Here is an 18,936-nt window from a genome sequence, read left to right on the forward strand (position 1 = left end):
TCACTCATGTGCTTCAAGTTACTTATATGCTTTGTCTCATTGAAGTCAATGTTTTTTGAAAGTCAATGGGACTACTCATGCTTAAAGATAGGCATGTGCTTAAGCACCGTTCTGTATTAGGGCTTTAAAACACTTGATAATCAGAAACTAAAAGCAAAGGATACATCTCAAAGTAAGGGCAGATAATGAGCAACTTTCCCTCAGAGTTTGCCAATAAATTCCAGTCTAGCAATTCCCCACTTAGAGAATTGGGAAGGTATTGTCACAAGGACAAATGTAAACTAAGACAGGGAGTTAAGTGATGCTCTAATTTATTTCTGACACATGGTTCTTAAGAGCACAATTTCAGAGATTCAGGTTTCCCTAACAAGTAAAATAAGTTACTACAACTAATATGTATTGCTTTACTTAACAGAGACCTCCTCTCTCCTTGTGTGATATTGCCACAGCAGCAATCAGTTAACACGCTCAAACTTGAGCCCCCTCAATTTCAAAGAGAGTGTGTTGTGCAGTGACTATCCATATTCTAAATTTTCCAAGGTAACAAAAGTGCAACTCAGCCAGCTATATAAAATTGTTTATGAAAGCAAGAAAAAGTTAGAGACAAATATTGGTACAAACGGGATTCACCTAAATCCTAATCATATCTAAAAAGTAAGCCCCAAAGTTCCTACAGCTGCCCCCTTCTAAATGTGTCATTTTTCTCCCCACCTTGTTTCTCCTCTTTTTTCCCCCTTCTGTTTAACAAAAGCCTTGCTTAGCCAGACAAGACAACTCCATCCTTTGCAACATTGCTGTAAGTCTGACTAGAAAGGCAAGCTAAAAGCAATGCCTTTAAACAGCCTGTGTCAGCTGACTTGGGCGATGGGTCTGTAAAACTGCAGTGCAGATGTTTGGGCTCAGACTGCAGCCCAAGCTCTGGGACCCCTCAGGGCCACCCAGAGGATTCAGGGGGCCTGGGGTCTTCGGCGGCAGGGGCACTTCAGCGGCAGGTCCCGGGGCGGAAGGACCCTCCACTGCGGGTCTTCGGGGCACTTCGGTGGCGGGTCCCAGAGCAGAAGGACCCCCCGCCACCGAATTGCTGCCGAAGACCTGGAGCAGAAGAAGCTCCGGGTGCCCGGGCCCCACTAGAGTTTTCCGGGGCCCCCAGAGTGAGTGAAGGACCCCGCTCCAGGGGCCCTTAAAAACTCTCGTAGGGGCCCCTGCAGGGCCCGGGGCAAATTGCATCACTTGCCCTCCCCCCTGGGTGGCCCTGGGACCCCTCAAAGTGGGGAGGGTCCAAGAGCCCAGGCTCCAGCCCGAGAGTCTACATAGCAATTTTACAGCCCCGCAGCCCAAGCCCTGCAAGCCCAAATCAGCTGACATGGGCCAGCCTCTGGTGTTTAATTGCAGTGTGTAGACATACCCAGAGTGGCTGATAAGATAGTATGCTCTGCCTGCCATTTCCAGCAGCTAGGATGCAAGCAAGAATGAACATTAGAGACAGAAACTAGGTTCGCTCTTTTGCTATCCTTTCTTTCTTCCTTGGTGTGTGTGTTTGCTTGGTTTTGTCCTAAAGGAAACCAGACAAGTTATTTCTCTTTTCCGCAAAAGGACAGTTAATACCATCTAAAAAGTCCATCAAGCAGAGGTATCCCCCTATAAAAGATTCTATATAGCTAAAGAGAATGGGAATAAGGGAAACTGTTCAAATGAAAACCTTAATTAATTCTTTAAGTTCCAAATGCTTTAACTGTTTTCTGTCCTTGCTTGTGTGTTTAACAAAAGGTTAAAGATTTTTAATGGCCGTTGTTACAATGTGAATAAGTCAGCAAGAACTTTCCATGGAACCCCAGACCACACTTAACGGTTTAATACTATAACAGTAAACAAGGGTTTTATTAACATTTTATCCTTTGTTGGGCAAGAGATATTCCCTTAGCAACACTATAGGTGTGTTCTCTGTGACTAATGTTTGGCTTAGACAACTGCACCTTTGATCCAACAGACCCAGGATTTGTTTACATTCCAGGAATGCTGCAAAGTCCACTTTTTCTTCCCTTGGGCATTTGGGGAGGAGGTGGCTTGGAAGAAATGGACTGTTTGGGGCTGTACTCGTTATTGGTTAGGCTATTTTATTCTAGTTTGTATTCAAAACAGGATAGAAGCTTTTTGAAGTAATTCTCTTGACTTTTGTTTACGAATTATAAATCGAGCCATCACAAGCCATCAAAGTGCAGGATTCACCAGTTTTGCACTCTTGGGTCCTGATTCTGCATGTGATGCCCAGAGCCCATATGGAACCTCACTACTTTAATGAGGTTCCATATGGAGACAGGGATTCTATGATGAGATAACTGGCTCTGTGGATGAGGGGAAAGCAGTGGACGTGTTATTCCTTGACTTTAGCAAAGCTTTTGTTACGGTCTCCCACAGTATTCTTGCTGGCAAGTTAAAGAAGTATGGGCTGGATGAATGGACTATAAGGTAGATAGAAAGCTGGCTCGATCGTTGGGCTCAATGGGTAGTGATCAATGGCTCCATGTCTGGTTGGCAGCCGGTATCAAGCGAAGTGCCCCAAGGGTTGGTCCTGGGGCCGGTTTTGTTCAATATCTTCATTAATGATCTAGAGGATGGTGTGGACTGCACCCTCAGCAAGTTTGCAGATGACACTAAACTGGGAGGAGTGGTAGATACTCTGGAGGGTAGGAATAGGATACAGAGGGACCTAGACAAATTAGAGGATTGGGCCAAAAGAAACCTGATGAAGTTCAACAAGGACAAGTGCAGAGTCCTTCACTTAGGACGGAAGAATCCCATGCACTGCTACAGACTAGGGACCGAATGGCTGGGCAGCAGTTCTGCTGAAAAGGACCTAGCGGTTACAGAGGATGAGAAGCTGGATATGAGTCAACAGTGTGCCCTTGTTGTCAAGAAGGCTAATGGCATTTTGGGCTGTATAAGTAGGGGCACTGCCAGCAGATCAAGGGACATGATCATTCCCCTCTATTCGACATTGGTGAGGCCTCATCTGGAGTACTGTGTCCAGTTTTGGGCCGCACACTACAAGAAGGATGTGGAAAAATTGGAAAGAGTCCAGCAGAGAGCAACAAAAATGATTAGGGGGCTGGAGCACATGACTTATGAGGAGAGGCTGAGGGAACTGGGATTGTTTAGTCTGCAGAAGAGAAGAATGAGGGGGGATTTGATAGCTGCTTTCAACAACCTGAAAGGGGGTTCCAAAGAGGATGGATCTAGACTGTTCTCAGTGGTACCAGATGATAGAACAAGGAGTAATGGTCTCAAGTTGCAGTGGGGGAGGTTTAGGCTGGATATTAGGAAAAACTTTTTCACTAGGAGGGTGGTGAAGCACTGGAATGGGTTACCTAGGGAGGTGGTGGAATCTCCTTCCTTAGAGGTTTTTAAGGTCAGGCTTGACAAAGCCCTGGCTGGGATGATTTAGTTGGGGATTGGTCCTGCTTTGAGCAGGGGGTTGGACTAGATGACCTCCTGAGGTCCCTTCCACCCCTGATATTCTATGATTCTATAATTCTATGCACTTGTGCACATTGCAGGGCTGAGGATCTTATGTTGCTAGTAACATATTGGACCTGATCACCCTAAATGCTTCTAATCACTGAGGGACCACACAGCTCAGTTGGATCTAGGATGATTGCACATTTAAAGATCCAGGGCCCCATGCTCCCTTCTGCATCTATGCTGGGAGGGAATCCTGTCTCCACAGAGGAGAAAGTTCTTTGCAACATGCTTCCACTCTTCCTTCTCATGCCAAGATAGTTTTTGGCAAGCTCTGTTGCATTCCAGCTGAGGATGTGTTTATCAGTTCTGCTTTTCCACATAAAAGGGCAACTGCCCTTTATGGGAATTTAGGACCAAGTCTGCCTGTGACCACCTTATGAAAGCCTTATCAGGGGGTAACTGTCTACCCCAGGTGGCTGATTATTAGGTCCAGGTGCTCATTTACTAAAGATTACCCAAGCTTAGTTAGAGGAAAACTCTAAATGGAGACAGGAAGCTCTAGTAGGGAGGAGCTCCCTGGAGAAGGCTGAGCAGGGAGCCTAGAGGGTGAGCTGTCTGTGGAACCCACCAGAATGGGGAACCTGTAAGAGGTGCTCTTAGAGAGGGGAGCCTTGTAGGAAGAGGGATGCAGTCAGCAGGTATCCTAGAGGGCCTGGTCTCAGCCAGGGTCTACTAGACAGTGGTCAGAGGCTTCGCCTGGCAGGGATCACCTGCTGTCCCTCGGGAAGAATCACAGTGGACTAACCTCCCCTCACTCCAGAAAAGGCTTTTACTCTGGTAGGGGCAAGAGTCCTAACTCCAGAGGCAAAGACTGGAACTGAGAGAACCCTTGAAGAGTCTGGGTAAAGGTGAGCACTAGAATCAGGTGAGAGACAGATTGACTAAGAATGACCTAGTCACGCAGCTGAGATGTTGGGGTGAAAGTTTTGTTTATGCTCTGTACTGGCTTTTCTGTTAATAAATGAGACCCTCCACAAGGAGGTGCTTCTTAGCATCCAACAGTCTGTTTGGACTTCTTGATTCCCACGGGCGTGGGAAAAATCAAGTAAGGGTTCATCTGTGAGGGGGCACACCAGATCAGCCTAGCAGGATGACATGCCTCTACACTGTGCAACGTGCCTTTTCAGAGCAGTCAAAGTATAGACAGTCCCTATAAGCACCACTCCTGCGGGACTTGTGCTCTCCAGTATGGACACGAGTCAGTGTGGTCAAGTAGCAGATTGGCCCCTGCACATTTCCCAAAATCTACCCAGAACTTGGAGACTCCATGATGGGGGTAAGGGCAAACTACACCTCCTGACATTGGAATGAATAGGAAGAATCCACACGTTGCTCTGCTATGCAGGTCCTTCTGATAGAAGGGGAGAAAAGGGCCCTGTATGTTATAATGCTATAAATTTTTATAAATCTCTGGATCAATTTTACCAGTCAGCGCAATTGTCCTTGCAATCTGCTGAGAAATTATAACCCTTATCCCACAAAAAGAAGTTGTGCCTGATATCAGATACTGCACTGGATGTATGCAAACAAAAGTTTGTTTCTTAAGAGCTTTTTTTAAAGGGTAACTACTAAAGCAGAATGCTAAGAAAAAATGCACCCAAATATACGAAACTTTAAGAACATTCATACACTTGGAAACTGAAAATAGAAGCCACATGAAAGTCACTGACCTTTTCTAATTTTTCAAAATGTTCTCTGAGGAACTTCATTGGCCGGTCTGGTTTTGCGATGCAAAGGTTTACAATGCACTCTTTCAAAATCTGTTGGATGTTATGCTTCTGAACATAGAGTTCACATCCCTTCAGACTCTCATCTTCTTCCAAATTGCAGGAGGAAGAAGCAGCCATCTTCAGGCTTGTAAACAGAAAACAAACGTAGGTAAGAAAATGGTGCAATTAAGATATCAAAGAGAATTCCTGAAGTCTTTTGTCAAAGCAATTTGAGAGAACTAAAGTATTTTAATATTGTACATCTTCTCTTCACAAGCTAACGATTCAGCACATTTCAATGTTGTGGCACTTCACATGCAAATACTGAATCATGTCATCTCTACAAAATCAACATACCAAGAATTACAAAGAGAGATTTCAAATTATTAGACATTCTTTAACATTTGAAAACAATGGTGCAATAAATCATGTACAATATGAGTTTTAAAGATATCTGCCAGATGACAATTTAGAGTACTGTCCCCGTCGGTATACAAATGGAGTCTAGGTCCCTCTCTTCAGGGTCCTAGATTTCTGTAGAAGATGGAGGGGCATCGGTCTCTAGTAAAATACTTTAACACTCTTTTTAAAAAATATATGTGGGGCAGCTCTCTTGCACCAAAGAGGAGTTTGGTGACGAAGGAAAAACATGTTTGATTCCTCCAATTAATGTGTGTTCACCCACTACAAAAGAAAAGGACATATGTTTGTGGTCTATTAGATTTATATTAACTTATATCAGAAGATAATTTAAGTTTCATCACCTCTTCTCAATTCCCAGCATCAGAGCATCTTTTGAGGTTTACTTTCAACCCGCAGGAATGTTTCATGAGGGGACAATTTCAAACAAGAGGGATTTTTTTTTTAAAAAAAGAAAAACAATAGATGAGATGCTTAAATGCTCCCTTGGAACAAAAACGACACAGCAAAATCCTTCATCACCAGAGCCAGATGCTCTTATAAACCTGGCTCAAACTGAATCTGAAACGAGACAATTCTCCCTCTAACTAACTGAAATTTGGGCTAAGGTTGGGGATTATGTCTTAACGCTGATTTGGAGGGAAACCCCTTCCTCCCAAGAATTCATTTTAAAGCATCTCCCTCCAATGGGAGAGAATTTAGCTGTGCGTTTTACAATGAAGTGGGAGAATCTCATGCCGGAATGGGATTTGTTTTCGGATGGGGGTGGGGATAGGAAAGGGGGCATCTCCTCTCCTTTCAATTGTCCCAGTGCCAGAGACGACATCCCCTCCCTCAGAGCATCTCCCAGCCTTTGTGAATGGCACCATGGGGGGGGGAGGGAGAATAAGCAGCCCCCTCCCCTGCCTCCACCACTAGCACCAGGCTTTGTGCTGCAATAAACCCATTGTTGCTGGGGAGCAGCTCCATAGCCGGGGAGAACTGGGGGGATGGAGAGGGAAAGGGGCTGTCAAAACCACAGAGGAAGGAGGACGGGGAACGGTGCCAAACCAGGCTAGGGGACCAGAGGAGCCGTGGGGGAAGGATGTGGAGTCAGAGGGCCCTATATAAATACCTGAGTGGCTGGAGCAGTGACAGCAGCGGCTCTTCTCTCTCTTCCCTTACGCAGGGGGGTGGGGGCTCCTGTTATTCTGCGGTGCAGCCGCCTCCTCCTTCCCTGACGGCTGCTGCTACCCTTCCTCTTCCTTGACTGCACTGGAAGGTCTCCAGCTGAGGGTTCCCCTTCACCGCCCTGCCCCCCAACCCCAGAGAGCTCGCCTACAAAGCGTTAGGGCGCTGCAGCAGCTCCCCTGCAGGAAGTCCCGTCTGCTGTCAGTCACGCCTAAGCACAGCCTCCCTCCCCACCTCCTGCAGGCAAAGCAGGCTCTGATTCTGGGGGGCGAGGGGGCAGGCGAGGGGGGCGAGGCACCAAAGGAGGGGCACACAGCCTGCCCCAGGGGCCGCAGCGTGTGTGGGAGAGGCAGACAGATACGCCCGGGGAGGGGCGCCCCCTCCCCCCAGCCTGCGGTCCCTAATTGTCAAAGTGCCCTGGACATCTGGATCTTGGTTTTTGGGGTGGTGCTTAGGAGATGGAGAAAAGGGCCAGAGGAAATGGCCTCTCTGTGACAGGTATATACCCATCCTCTGTTTCTACGGCTCATAACCTGGGAGTCTTGCTGCATCCCCAGCTGCCCCAATAGCAGCAGTTGCCAGGGGTGCTTATGAGCTGCTCTTGGCACCGGGGCTGCATCCTTTTGGTTGCCTGTGCCTTTGTCACCCCGGATTAGATTACAGTAGTGCCCTTGACTTGGAGTTACGCCTTGAAACTTCTCGTGCAGAAAGCGGTGGCTTATCAGCAACACCTGCCTCGATGTGCACGACACCTGTGCTCCACAATCACCAGCTAATGTCCGGATCAAGCTGAAGGGGCTGAGTTTGACCTATAAAGCCCTACCTGGTTTGGGTCTTGTCACTTTCAGAAACTGCCTCTCTACCCTGTGATATTGCAGCAGTTGTCATCCTGTGAGGTGCTCTGGCTCAGAATTCCAATGCCAGAGACGGGATTCTGCTCTACATAACTTCTTATACAACCCTCATCAGCATAGTACCTGAGTCCCTTCTAGTAGTGCCATAAGGAACATGACTAATCTATGTCATGAGATACATTTTCTTTCCAGGAGTGGAACCATGTGCACAGTATAGGTTCTTGGGGTACCCAGGCCTGGGCATCACCTTGTTTCCCCCTGCCCCAAGCATGAGAGAGACTTGCTTGAGCTTAACTGGGTGTCAGCTCCCTGATGCTACCAGCCTGTGAGCCACCCAAGCACTCTCCTCTGGGCTATGCCAGCCCTTACTTTGCCTTGCAGGTTAACAATAGGTGCATCCCATCCCAGAGCCCCTTTGAAGCATTTCCCTATAGCGTCCAGCTCCTTATCCACCAAACACTCCCAGAAACAGTAGGTCTGCTGTCCCCAAGAGGAAAATGTACACACCAGCTTGTATGATTCAACTCGGGATCAGCCCCTGCTTAATATCCCAACACTTGGATATATTTATAGTGAAAACAACAATATGTTTATTATCAGAGTTAAGAAATAGTAAGAATAATGAAAACCAAAGGTTACATATAGAACGAAATCATAACATGATTTCTAGAGACTAAACTTAACAAGCTAACCTTCTGTCTAAAGGAATTTATCTCACCGCAAATGTCCTTTGCAGCATTTTAACCAAGGCCCTTTGTGATCCCGTTTTCATGACCGTAATCACACGGCCTGATTGCTTCCTAGGAGGAGAATGATCTGGAGTTTTACTTGCCTTCTCCTTATATCCCCAAAAGTTCACTGTCTGTACCAGAATAAAGATAACCTCTGTGGCTTAGTTTCCATTGTGCTGCCTCTCAGTTGATTTCACATCCTCCCATTGACTTTATATGTAAATGACCAGAGGTGAAAGAAGGCGGTATTGTCCAGTACGCCGTACCGGCAAGAGCCAGTACGCCGTACCGGACAGGACCGGCTTCCGTGGCGGTGATTTAAAGGGCCCAGGGCTCCAGCCGCTGCGGGGAGCCCCGGGCCCTTTAAAGCGCTGCCGCTGTGGGGAGCCCTGGGCCCTTTAAAGCGCCGCCGGAGCTCCGGGGCTCCCAGCCGCCTCTGCAGCTGGAAGCTCCGGTGTAATTAAAAGGCCCTGGGGCTCACAGCCAGAGCCCCAGGGCCTTTAAATCTTGAAAGGCCCTGCCTCTTCTGGTTGAGGCCCCACCTCTTCCAGCTGAGGCCACACCCCTGCTCAGGACTCTGGCGTACTGGTAAGTCCTTTAAGTTACTTTCACCCCTGTAAATGACTCTCTATGCTATTAACTTACAATGTTTAATTTACATACCAACAGACAGGTGAATAAACCTCTTTTGCATGACAGAAAGCCAGTTTGTCAACTCTACCTTGATACACACTTTAAAGCAAATTTTCAGTAGACATACATAACTCCTTGTATAGTAGCAATACATACATTTCACAATGATATTAATGATCATTGTGATTCTGGCTTTTCTTTAAGACCTCACATGCCATATTTTGTTGAACCAGAATGTACCAGAAATCTTGCCAGCTGACAATGAAGGGTTCATCGGTCACAATAGGATTTTGTTTTGGTAGGGCTTTGTTTTGGTCTTTTAAATATATGTACTGCTATGTAGTTGCAGTGTCAGAAAAGTGTGTCTTGCACTTGGAACAGAAGGTGGGAATGTTTGTGATGGTCCTCAATTCCCCGGGGGAGTTAATTCCAGTCTCTCAACCCAGACCCTGAGAAAGCTCTGTCTCCAAAGACCAGATTTGGTAACCTGTAGGACATGCAGCCTATTCTCCCAGGCTTTTTGAGGGGTGTGGGGAAGGGCAATTAATTGGGGGTGAAAGGAAGCTGTGATGGAGGCTTAGCCACAGTTAGCTAATGTGTTTTGTCCACAATGGATGGCAGTAAGTGGTGTTAACAACATGCTAATTAAAACATGTGAGATAACACTTTTTCTAACACACCTCCATTTTCCCAGTAAAGACATACCCTCAATAATCACAGGGTAAAAGGTTAATAAGAGAATATCTCAAGGATATAAACTAGGACAGCTGGTGTTTAATAAACCCATTAATGGTTTAGAAAAAGGCAACAACAATTAAGTGGCAAAACTGGCAGATAACACAACATTATTTAGGCTAGTCAATAGTAGGCAAGACTCTAAAAAAACTCCAGAGAGTCCTAAGCAAGCTAGGCAAATGAGCAGCATAATGGCAGATGAAATTCAGTATCAGTAAATGCAAGGTAATTTGAAAAGAGTAATTTGAATTACTCATAAAAATTGCTAGGTTCTAAATTAACTGCAACCACTCAGATACTTTGGTATCTGGTTCATACCAGTCACACATCTTCCCAGTGCACAGAAGTGGTCAGACAAGCACTATGTTGCATAAAGAATGAAAGAGACCCTAATACAGGAGCAGGTATAAATACATGAAAAGATGTGAGTTGCCTTACCAAGTGTGAGGTCAGTCTAATGAGACAATTCAATTGACAGCAGGCTACCAAGGGAGGAAAAATAACTTTTGAAGTGGTAATGAGAGTGGCCCATTTCAGAGTTGACAAGAAGGTGTGAGTAACAGTAGGGGGAAATTAGTATTGTGGAAAATTAGGTTTAGGTTTTTGTAATGACCCAACCACTCCCAGTCTTTATTCAGGCCTAATCTGATGGTGTCTGCAGAACTGGAATTAATTTGCAAACTGGACTCACATCTTTTCATGTATTTATACCTGCTCCTGTATTTTCTACTCCATGCATCTGATGAAGTGTTTTCGTTGTTTTCCCTTATGGGCCAGTTATTCCATAACTGTTCACTATGGGATATCATGCAACTCTTTTAGAAGCATCTGGTAATGGCTACTGTTAGAAACAGATAATACACTAGATGGACAACTGTTCTTACCTAATAAGGCAGATCCTATGGTCTCTGATTCATTTGATTCATTTTGTAAATGTTTATTTTTTGAATGTGTGTAATGTGCCTAGAGTATGGGATAGACACAATTAAAAGACTAAAGGTAACATTTTCATAAGTATCTAAGGAGCCAAAGTCCCATTGAAAGTCACTAAGTGACTTGGGCACTTTTGAAAATTTTATCCTCTACACAGACAGGACTGTTCTGGCCTTTTCTCGGGATCAGGTTAGGCTGTATGTACTCTCCTTCTGTTGTTGATCACTACACTCTGCACAGCTCGCACTGTTCCATAGCCATTCATGCCTGGCCAGTAGATCCACTGCTGGGTTCATCTCAGGCATGCTTAATATCCAAGAGTGTATTATGTATCTGTCTCATGATGTTAGGTCTTAAATCTGCTGGGTTTACTGCTTTGTCCCCTTTAAGCAAAATCCCATCTTGCACACATACCTCATCCTTTCCCAGTGATAGAGGGTAACCTCCTGTGGCTCTTCCGCCTTGCAATCTGGCCACCCTTGAAGTATTGTTTTACTCCCGGTAGCATCCCATCCTGTTCAATGCTTTGGTGGTGGATTGCCTGGAGCCTCCCACCAGATATGCAAAAGTATTGTAGCATGATGATAGACTATCTCCTATTCCAGTCGTTCTCAACCAGGAATCCGGGGCCCCCTGGGGGAGGGCGCTAGGAGGTTTCAGGGGGTCCGTCAAGCATGGCTGGTGTGAGACTTGCTAAGGCCGAGGACAGAAAACCAAAGTCCTGCTGTGCAGGACTGCAGTCTGGAGCTCCAAGCCCCACCACCCAGGGCTAAAGCCAAAGCCTGAGCAACTTAGCTTCACGATGCCCCCTGTGGCATGGGGCCCTGGGCAACTGCCCTGTTTGCTACCCCCTAATGCTGGCCCTGGCTTTTATATGCAGAAAAACAGTTATTGTGGCACAGCGGGGCCATAGAGTTTCTATAGCATGTTGAGGGGGCCTCAGAAAGAAACTGTTCTATTCCCCAGAGCCATCTCTGTTGTGACTTTCCTGGGCAGTACCTTATACTCACCTCAAAGCATTGCAGTCCCAATAACCTGTGCTGTAGTTGTGTCAATGCACTTTACAGTGGCTTTTTTGTGATGCTTTCTAATGGTTTGTGTAAGGCATTTTGTCTGGAAATTCAGCTTTCATGGGGGTCTGAATCCACTTCATGCTGCCTGTTTGCTGGATTTTCAAACTAAGCCAAATTGTCAGCATCCCAAGAATATGCAATGAAATAAGTCTTACTGTGCCAGCTGACTATACTAACTCCTAACTGCAGTTTGTGCTTCTTGTCTTTGTATACTGATGATTGCCTCAGTAAGCCACATCTTTGCCCTGGTTTAAAATCAAGTCATACATTGAAACCATTATCCCTTTACATTACAGTCTTTCCTCCTGGCCCGCAAGCCATTGTGCATGGGTGGATCCCTACATCCGTGCAGAGTCCTGTGGTAGTGAATGGGGCTCAACACAGGTGCAGAGGTCTGCGGATGAGCAACAAACTGCAGGACTGTGGCCCAATTGTAGTTTTACTGTAATGCCACCACAAAGTGGATATTAATTGGTCAAATGAGAGATATGCATAGGGACCACGGAGATTTGTTGGGAGTTTGCATGGAGGATGGGGCAGTGTGAATATATCTCAATCTGTTTGATATCATACAAATGAGATGCCTCCCACTAATCCCAGCAAGTTGCCAATGCAGCCCCTTGACTGGGCAAAGTTTGGGCAGCCCCTGATTGAGCCAGTATAAACATTTCCCCAATGTTTCATGCTTCAGTAGTCAGAGCTGCCTAGCACCACTTGATCATTGGAGGAAGACAATATGATCACTATCATATTTTTTTAATTACATCACACTTAGGCCAAAATGCCCAAAGGAGGGTAACTCGGCATCTTTGATTATGTATATGCCCTAATTTTCAAATGTGCATAGTCTGAGGACCGATGCACCAGCCACAGTGACCAAGGTGATGACATTGTACCAGGCATCATAGAATGAAGTTCCCAGATCTAGCTCAATCCTGCAAATCCACAAATCTCTGGGACAGCCTCACGGGTGATGCCAGGTAGAGTCAAGGCATGCATCCCTTCGCACATCGATGTAGAGCAGGGGTCAGCAACGTTTGGCATGCGGCTCGCCAGAGTAAGTACCCTAGCGGGCCGGGACAGTTTATTTACCTGCTGATGCGGCAGGTTCGGCTGATCGTGGCCCCCACTGGCCGTGGTTTGCCGTCCCGGGCCAATGGGGCGGCGGGAAGCCGCGGCCAGCACATCCCTTGGCCCGCGCCACTTCCCGCGGCCCCCATTGGCCCGGGACGGCGAACCGCGGCCAGTGGGGGCCGCGATTGGCCGAACCTGCCGCGTCAGCAGGTAAATAAACTGGCCCGGCCCGCTAGGGTGCTTACCCTGGCGGCCGCATGCCAAACGTTGCCGACCCCTGATGTAGAGTCTGAGAGCAGCGTGCTGGGGTATTTTTGTCCATCCTGGTGGCATGGCCAAAGAGCATGCAATGCTGCTTTTGAATGCAGCGAGTGATTGGAGGAAGGCCAGATCTCTGCGAGATTATGGGGATTTAGATACCTATTGTGACACACTCAATTTCTGAAGCATGTAGCCTTCACCATTAATTAGCACTTTGCATCTTCAAAGCACTGTGCAAGCATTGCTGTACAACACTACAAAAAAGGCCCTGAACCTGCACTTGAATCACCCCCCACGGGTCTAATCACAGTATTGGGGCCAACAATTAGTAAGCAATTTTAAAAGCTTTGACATTCGGCAACATCACCTTGCAAAGTTTCCCAAGTCTCCAAAAGTTCCTTTGGGGTCCTTTTTAACCTTTAAAGCAGCAATCCCCTTTCAGGATATGGGTGATGCAGTTATTTTGGGGATTAATATCAATACACTGGTGTAATGATACTCTGCACTTTGATAGTACCTTTCATCCAAAGATAGGGTAATTATATGAACAAGCAAAGGACAGAGCTTTGGCTTTTTTAATTCTCAGATGCTTACTTTTAAGGAACTGTACCCTACAACATTTACTTAAGCTACGCAATCAGTGTTTCACTCTGATTAGTGGTGTATGCTAACACAAAGCAAGCCCTTCACCCAGGAGACTGAATATTAGGCACCAGCTAAGGGTAGGGTTGCCAACTTTGACTGAAGCTATTCTGGGAGATTCCTCCCGTGACATAATAACATTTTTTTAAAATATCCTATTAAAATCTCCTGGATTGCTTTCAATAGTCGCCGGGAGATCAATGCCGATTCCAAGAGTCTCCAGGCCAATCCCAGAGGGCTGGCAACCCTAGCTAAGGGGCAGCCTTTGTGCTGCACCGCATCAGGGGCATCAACTGCACTGCAAACACTGTTAGCGCCAGCTAACACGTGGAGAAACTGAGGCAGGGAAGCTGAAGAATGACTTGCCCAAGGCCCCATGGGAATTAAACCCAGCAGTGCTGGCTCTCTGCTGTGCACTTTAACTACTGACCCATACTCCCTCTATAACCCCGTATCACTCCCTCAAACTGTCTCTGCGGCGCTGCAGCGCTTTGCTGGGTGAGACCCACGCCAGTGTCCGGCAGAGCCCCCTGCCAATAAAGTTTCTTGCATGTTGAAATTGCCGTAAAGCATTTGTTTACTGCCGTGAAAGCGGCCGCTAGACGAGCAGAGTCCTTAGTAACGGGCCGCAGCGAGCGGCCCGAGCCTCCCTAGCGACGATCCAGCATGGCTGAGGACGGGGCTCCGTCCCGGGCTGCGGACGTGGTCAAGGCGCTGGGCCGGCACCTGCGCGGCCTGCAGGAGCCCGACCGGGGTGCGCGGCTGCGGGCTCTGCGCGCCATCCGGGCCGAGGTGCAGGAGCGGCCGCTCTCGGCCCTGCTGCTGCAGGAGGTCTTCGCCAAGCAGCTGCTGTGGCCGCTGGTGCGGTGCCTGGTGGGGGATCCGGCCGAGCGCTGCCGGGAGCTGGCCGTCCAGCTCACCTGCCACGGCCTGCGTCACGGCGCCCGGCCCGCTGAGGCCCTGCCCTGCTTGCTGCCGGCCCTGGCCCAGCGCCTCTGCTCGCCGCAGGGGCAATCGCAGGAGCCCTGCGAGGAGCTGCGCCTGGCCCTGATCCAGCTCCTGAGCCTCCTGCTGGAGCTCTGCGAGGCCGCCCTGGCCCCCTACCTGCCCGAGATCATCCGCATCCTGCAGGCCACCCTCCTCGACCCCTACCACGAGGTCAAGCGTGAAAGCTGCAGGTGTGCGGCCGCCAGCGCCAGGGCTATGCCAGGTGGGACCCGGGGAAGGGAGCCAGGGGGCCTGGAGTGGCCTGCGAGCTGCAGGTGCACAGGGTCCTGTGCTCCGGGTTAGTGCCTGGGGAGGAGAGAGATGGTGGAGGAAGCCAGGGAGGATGAGGGATCTGCAGGAGCGTTGTTAGTGGCCCTGAGGCTGAAGAGGGTGAATTGGGGGTGGAACTCAGGGTGCCGGGCACCTGGCTGAAGGATTTGCAGGTATGTGGACAGTGCTGCTCTGGCCATCCTAACTGGGGATGGGGGAGTATAGGGCAGGGTAGAAAGAATGGGATCAGAATTACAGGGAACAAGCTGCAGCAGGAGGAGGGTGCTGGGATGGTCATGGGACTGGGATGACAGTGGCAGAGATGTAAATGTGTTGTTATCCCAGTCTAACACACTATGCCAAATGAGACCATATATATACATAAACATAGTGATATAAATCAGACCCATGGCCAGAAGGTGCTACATAATCATAAATGCATGTTTGCATAAGGTCTGCTGTATGCATACATATGAAGACAGCTGAGCTTTCTCTCTTTCTCCTCTAACAGAACACTTTCATATGCAGTCAGAATTTTTGATAAAACCCTTAATGCAAACAGTTTCACACCAGCACTTCCGAGTCCGTGTTGCTGTGATTCAGGCCACAGGAACGGTGATACAGTTTGGCAACGGAAGGTCTGTAGATGATGTTCTCTCTCATCTGGCCCAGCGACTTTTTGATGAGATTCCTCAGGTAACTCTACTTTCTTTTGTCTAGATTTTGCCCCTGCCTTCATTAACATATTTCTAGGGGTAAAAATAATGTAATAAAATATCTGTTCACTTCTTAACACCAGCAAAATTGTGTTCCTAGCTTCATTAAGATTTTCGGCTTCAGCTGAATATAAGTATTTGTATATTAATGTATAAAGTTGACCAAGTAAAAATTAGCCACCAAGGAGGGATCCTCAAAAACGAGGGAGGATGGCATGTTCTTGTGAATAAAACTGTAATACTCAACTTTTGGGGGAAGGATGTGCAGTCTAGTATCAGAAGTTCTGGATTGTGTTCCAGTCTGTGCTACTCCTAGCTACATAACTTTGAAGAAGTCACTTGGGACCAGATTTTTATGGGAGTTAGGTGCTTAAATATTTCTAAAAATCTAGTCCTTTAGCTCTTTTGTCCCTCAGTAATACGTATAATTGAAGAGAACTCTTTTTGTTTTGTTTTATGAAGGTCTTTCAGGGGGCGGACAGAAATCTTTGTAATATCAAAAGGATTTGCAATAATTCTTCAGCACAGTAGTATTTAGCAGATAGGATATTTGAAAACCATGTAAACCAGAAAATCTAAAGTGTTTGTTGACAGAGTTGAGTGATAGCATTTATGTTCTCCCTGCACTCTTAGGGCTTGATCCAGCAAGGGACTGAGCACTCTGGTCTGTTCCAGCAAAACACATATGTAAATGTTTAAGCATATGATTGGTTTCATTGACTTTTAGTGGGATTATTCATATACATAAAGTTAAGCACACCCTTAAGTACCGTATATACTTGTTCATTAGTCCATTCATTTATAAGCCAACCACCCAAAATGAATAGGTAAAAATAGCAAAAACTGTATGACCCTTTCATAAGCCGACCCTATATTTCAGAGATTGGAAAACTTTGGCTCCCAGCCTGTCAGGGTAAGCCGCTGGTGGGTCAGGACGTTTTGTTTACCTGGAGCGTCTGCAAGCATGGAGCCCCTCAGCTCCCTGTGGAATGGCGAACCGCGGACACAGGGAGCTGAGGGGCTCCATGCCTGCAAATGTTCCAAGTAAACAAAATGACAGTGTATTAGATATTCAATTCAATGATTCCATAGAGTTTAAAATCATCAAATTTTGGTGTAGACCCGTTTATAAGACGACCTCCACTCTTTGATGCGTCACATTTTTACCAAAAATATTCGGCTTATAAATGAGTATATACGGTACTTGCTGGATTGGCCATCTAGCAGAACTGAGTGCCTGTGAAGAATGTTATCTCAGGCTGGGGGAACACAAGCATTTTAGGTTAAATGGAGTTTCATAAAATCTAGATTTTACCATATCTACATCACATGTGTTAGGCTTCGAGAGCCTTGCTTAAAATGTGCTGTATAAATGAAGGATATTATTTTTTTAAATATTTTTTTATTAGTAGAGGGTGCCATGTTTTTACCTAATTTCATAATGTACTCCCTCTAAGTACTATTGTGATTTAGAATGAGTCGGACTTTATCTACCATTTAAATGGAAATACTCTATGGCCTAGTCTGCACTGCCACTTTACAGCGCTGCCACTTTCTCGCTCAGGGGTGTGAAAAAACACACCCCTGAGTGCTGCAAGTTTCAGCCCTGTAAAGTGGCCACAGCAGCACTTTAACATTGCTAGTGAAGATATATCCTATGTTGGGGCTGTACTTCAGGTAATGATGAGCTAAGATAATGATGATCAGGACATGTAGGCAGTCTGCTACCGCAGTTTGCCTGGTTTTTTTTTTTTTTTTCCCCGCAAAGCTTACTTGTCTTGTATGAAAGTTCATTATTTGTGTGTTTTATTGTTTTTGTAAATACATTTCATAAATGGCTCTTCTAGACACTTTGCTAAAGTTTACTCTAAGGTTTTTGTTTTCAGAGTTTTTCCCTTCAAGTTATGGGACTGTAGTAAAATTTGCAGTGTGTTGTTTCTTTCACCTTCCTAGGTTCGGCGAGCTGTTACCAGTGTTGTTGGAGAATGGCTATTGCACCTGCGGGATAGATATTCTTACTTTCACAAGTTGATTCCTTTATTACTCAGCAGCTTTACTGATGAAATGCCTGAGAACAAGTAAGCAGAACAAAGGATCCAGTTTTTATAGATAACTTGTATTAAAGTGCTTCTACGCTCAGGTCGGAGTTCAGGAAAATGTCCTGCTCTTCTATTTACCTGATTTGCTTATTTCTATACACAACTCTTCAGTAATTTTTTTTTTTTTTTTTGTTCGTGCTGCATTCAAATAAGTGTGATTATAAAAAGGGTAGAGGAGGTTGTATTCTTCTCAAAAGGGTTTTTTCCCCAGCTAGTTGAGATCCACATTGTTTATTTCTGTAGAACTTAAGCTTCATTTAAAAAAAAAAAAGCTTCTAGCCATTACAGTTGCATAAATGTATCTGAAGTTAGTGTTTATCCCAGTGTATTCAAAGAAGTCTTCCAGTTGAGTGTAGAGGGGCTTCTCGTTTTCCATCTGTCTCATTTAAAAATGCTTTTGTTCTGTATGTATGTAAAGATGGTGGTTCAAACACTTTGGTTTTACACTTTAGGCAACTGTCTGTGAGCTATTGGGAGAGGATAGGCTTGCAGTGGGAAAAAGAGAATGAAGAAGACCTTAAGGATAAGCTTGACTTTTATTCAGCACCATCTCATTATCCTGAAGGAGGTGAGTATTGTAGAAAAGCATTCAGGATGCAAAATAACTGGCTCAAGAAGCTCCTCTTCAGTAGCTATGTTTGCATAAAATATATTAAGAAAAGGGAAGAAGAGGATGTGAAAAATAAGTACTTGAAGGCAGTTGAAGCAGTCATAGTTGTCTATTGGGCTGATCTTGTGAGGTGCTGAGTGCCCTCAGCTCCCACTAAGTTAAATGGAAGCTGAAGGCACTCAGAGTTAAGCTCTATGTATATATTTGCTTAAGGGTAGGATTTTTAGAAGCTGTTCAGCATTGGTTTCAATTAGAGCATTATTTCAGTGGTGAAACTCCCATTGACTTCAATGAAAGCAGAGTTAGGCCTACACTGAGTGCATTAGAAAATCCCATTTTAATGAACTTAACCACAAACTTTACATGAATCTTACTTGCAGCTATAAAGATTGTATAGAATTGGTGCAAGTGCACAGATAGGCTTCACAAGTTTTCTACAGAAGATATTTTTCCTTTTCCCCCAGTAAGAAACATGTTTCTCCATGAAAAAAATACCCTAG

General features: G+C 46.0%; 2 protein-coding genes across 2 annotated transcripts in view; one reads left to right on the top strand and one right to left on the bottom strand.

The window, feature by feature from the left end:
- PRKAR1B (protein kinase cAMP-dependent type I regulatory subunit beta) overlaps positions 1 to 7,011 on the bottom strand; it is a 127,119-nt gene extending 120,108 nt beyond the window's left edge. The window contains exons 1-2 of the mRNA XM_054041070.1: positions 6,763 to 7,011; positions 5,190 to 5,373 (exon numbers count right to left, since the gene is read on the bottom strand). Of these exons, the coding sequence (XP_053897045.1) occupies positions 5,190 to 5,366 (177 nt within the window). The 5' untranslated portion in view covers positions 5,367 to 5,373; positions 6,763 to 7,011. The remainder of the gene's footprint in view (positions 1 to 5,189; positions 5,374 to 6,762) is intronic.
- Positions 7,012 to 14,360: 7,349 nt separating this feature from the next.
- DNAAF5 (dynein axonemal assembly factor 5) overlaps positions 14,361 to 18,936 on the top strand; it is a 43,722-nt gene continuing 39,146 nt past the window's right edge. Inside the window, exons 1-4 of the mRNA XM_054042801.1 lie at positions 14,361 to 14,964; positions 15,523 to 15,707; positions 17,681 to 17,805; positions 18,279 to 18,394. Coding sequence (XP_053898776.1) covers positions 14,421 to 14,964; positions 15,523 to 15,707; positions 17,681 to 17,805; positions 18,279 to 18,394 — 970 coding nt within the window. The 5' untranslated portion in view covers positions 14,361 to 14,420. The remainder of the gene's footprint in view (positions 14,965 to 15,522; positions 15,708 to 17,680; positions 17,806 to 18,278; positions 18,395 to 18,936) is intronic.

Source organism: Malaclemys terrapin, chromosome 10 (assembly GCF_027887155.1).
Source record: "Malaclemys terrapin pileata isolate rMalTer1 chromosome 10, rMalTer1.hap1, whole genome shotgun sequence".
Taxonomy (NCBI): domain Eukaryota; kingdom Metazoa; phylum Chordata; order Testudines; family Emydidae; genus Malaclemys; species Malaclemys terrapin.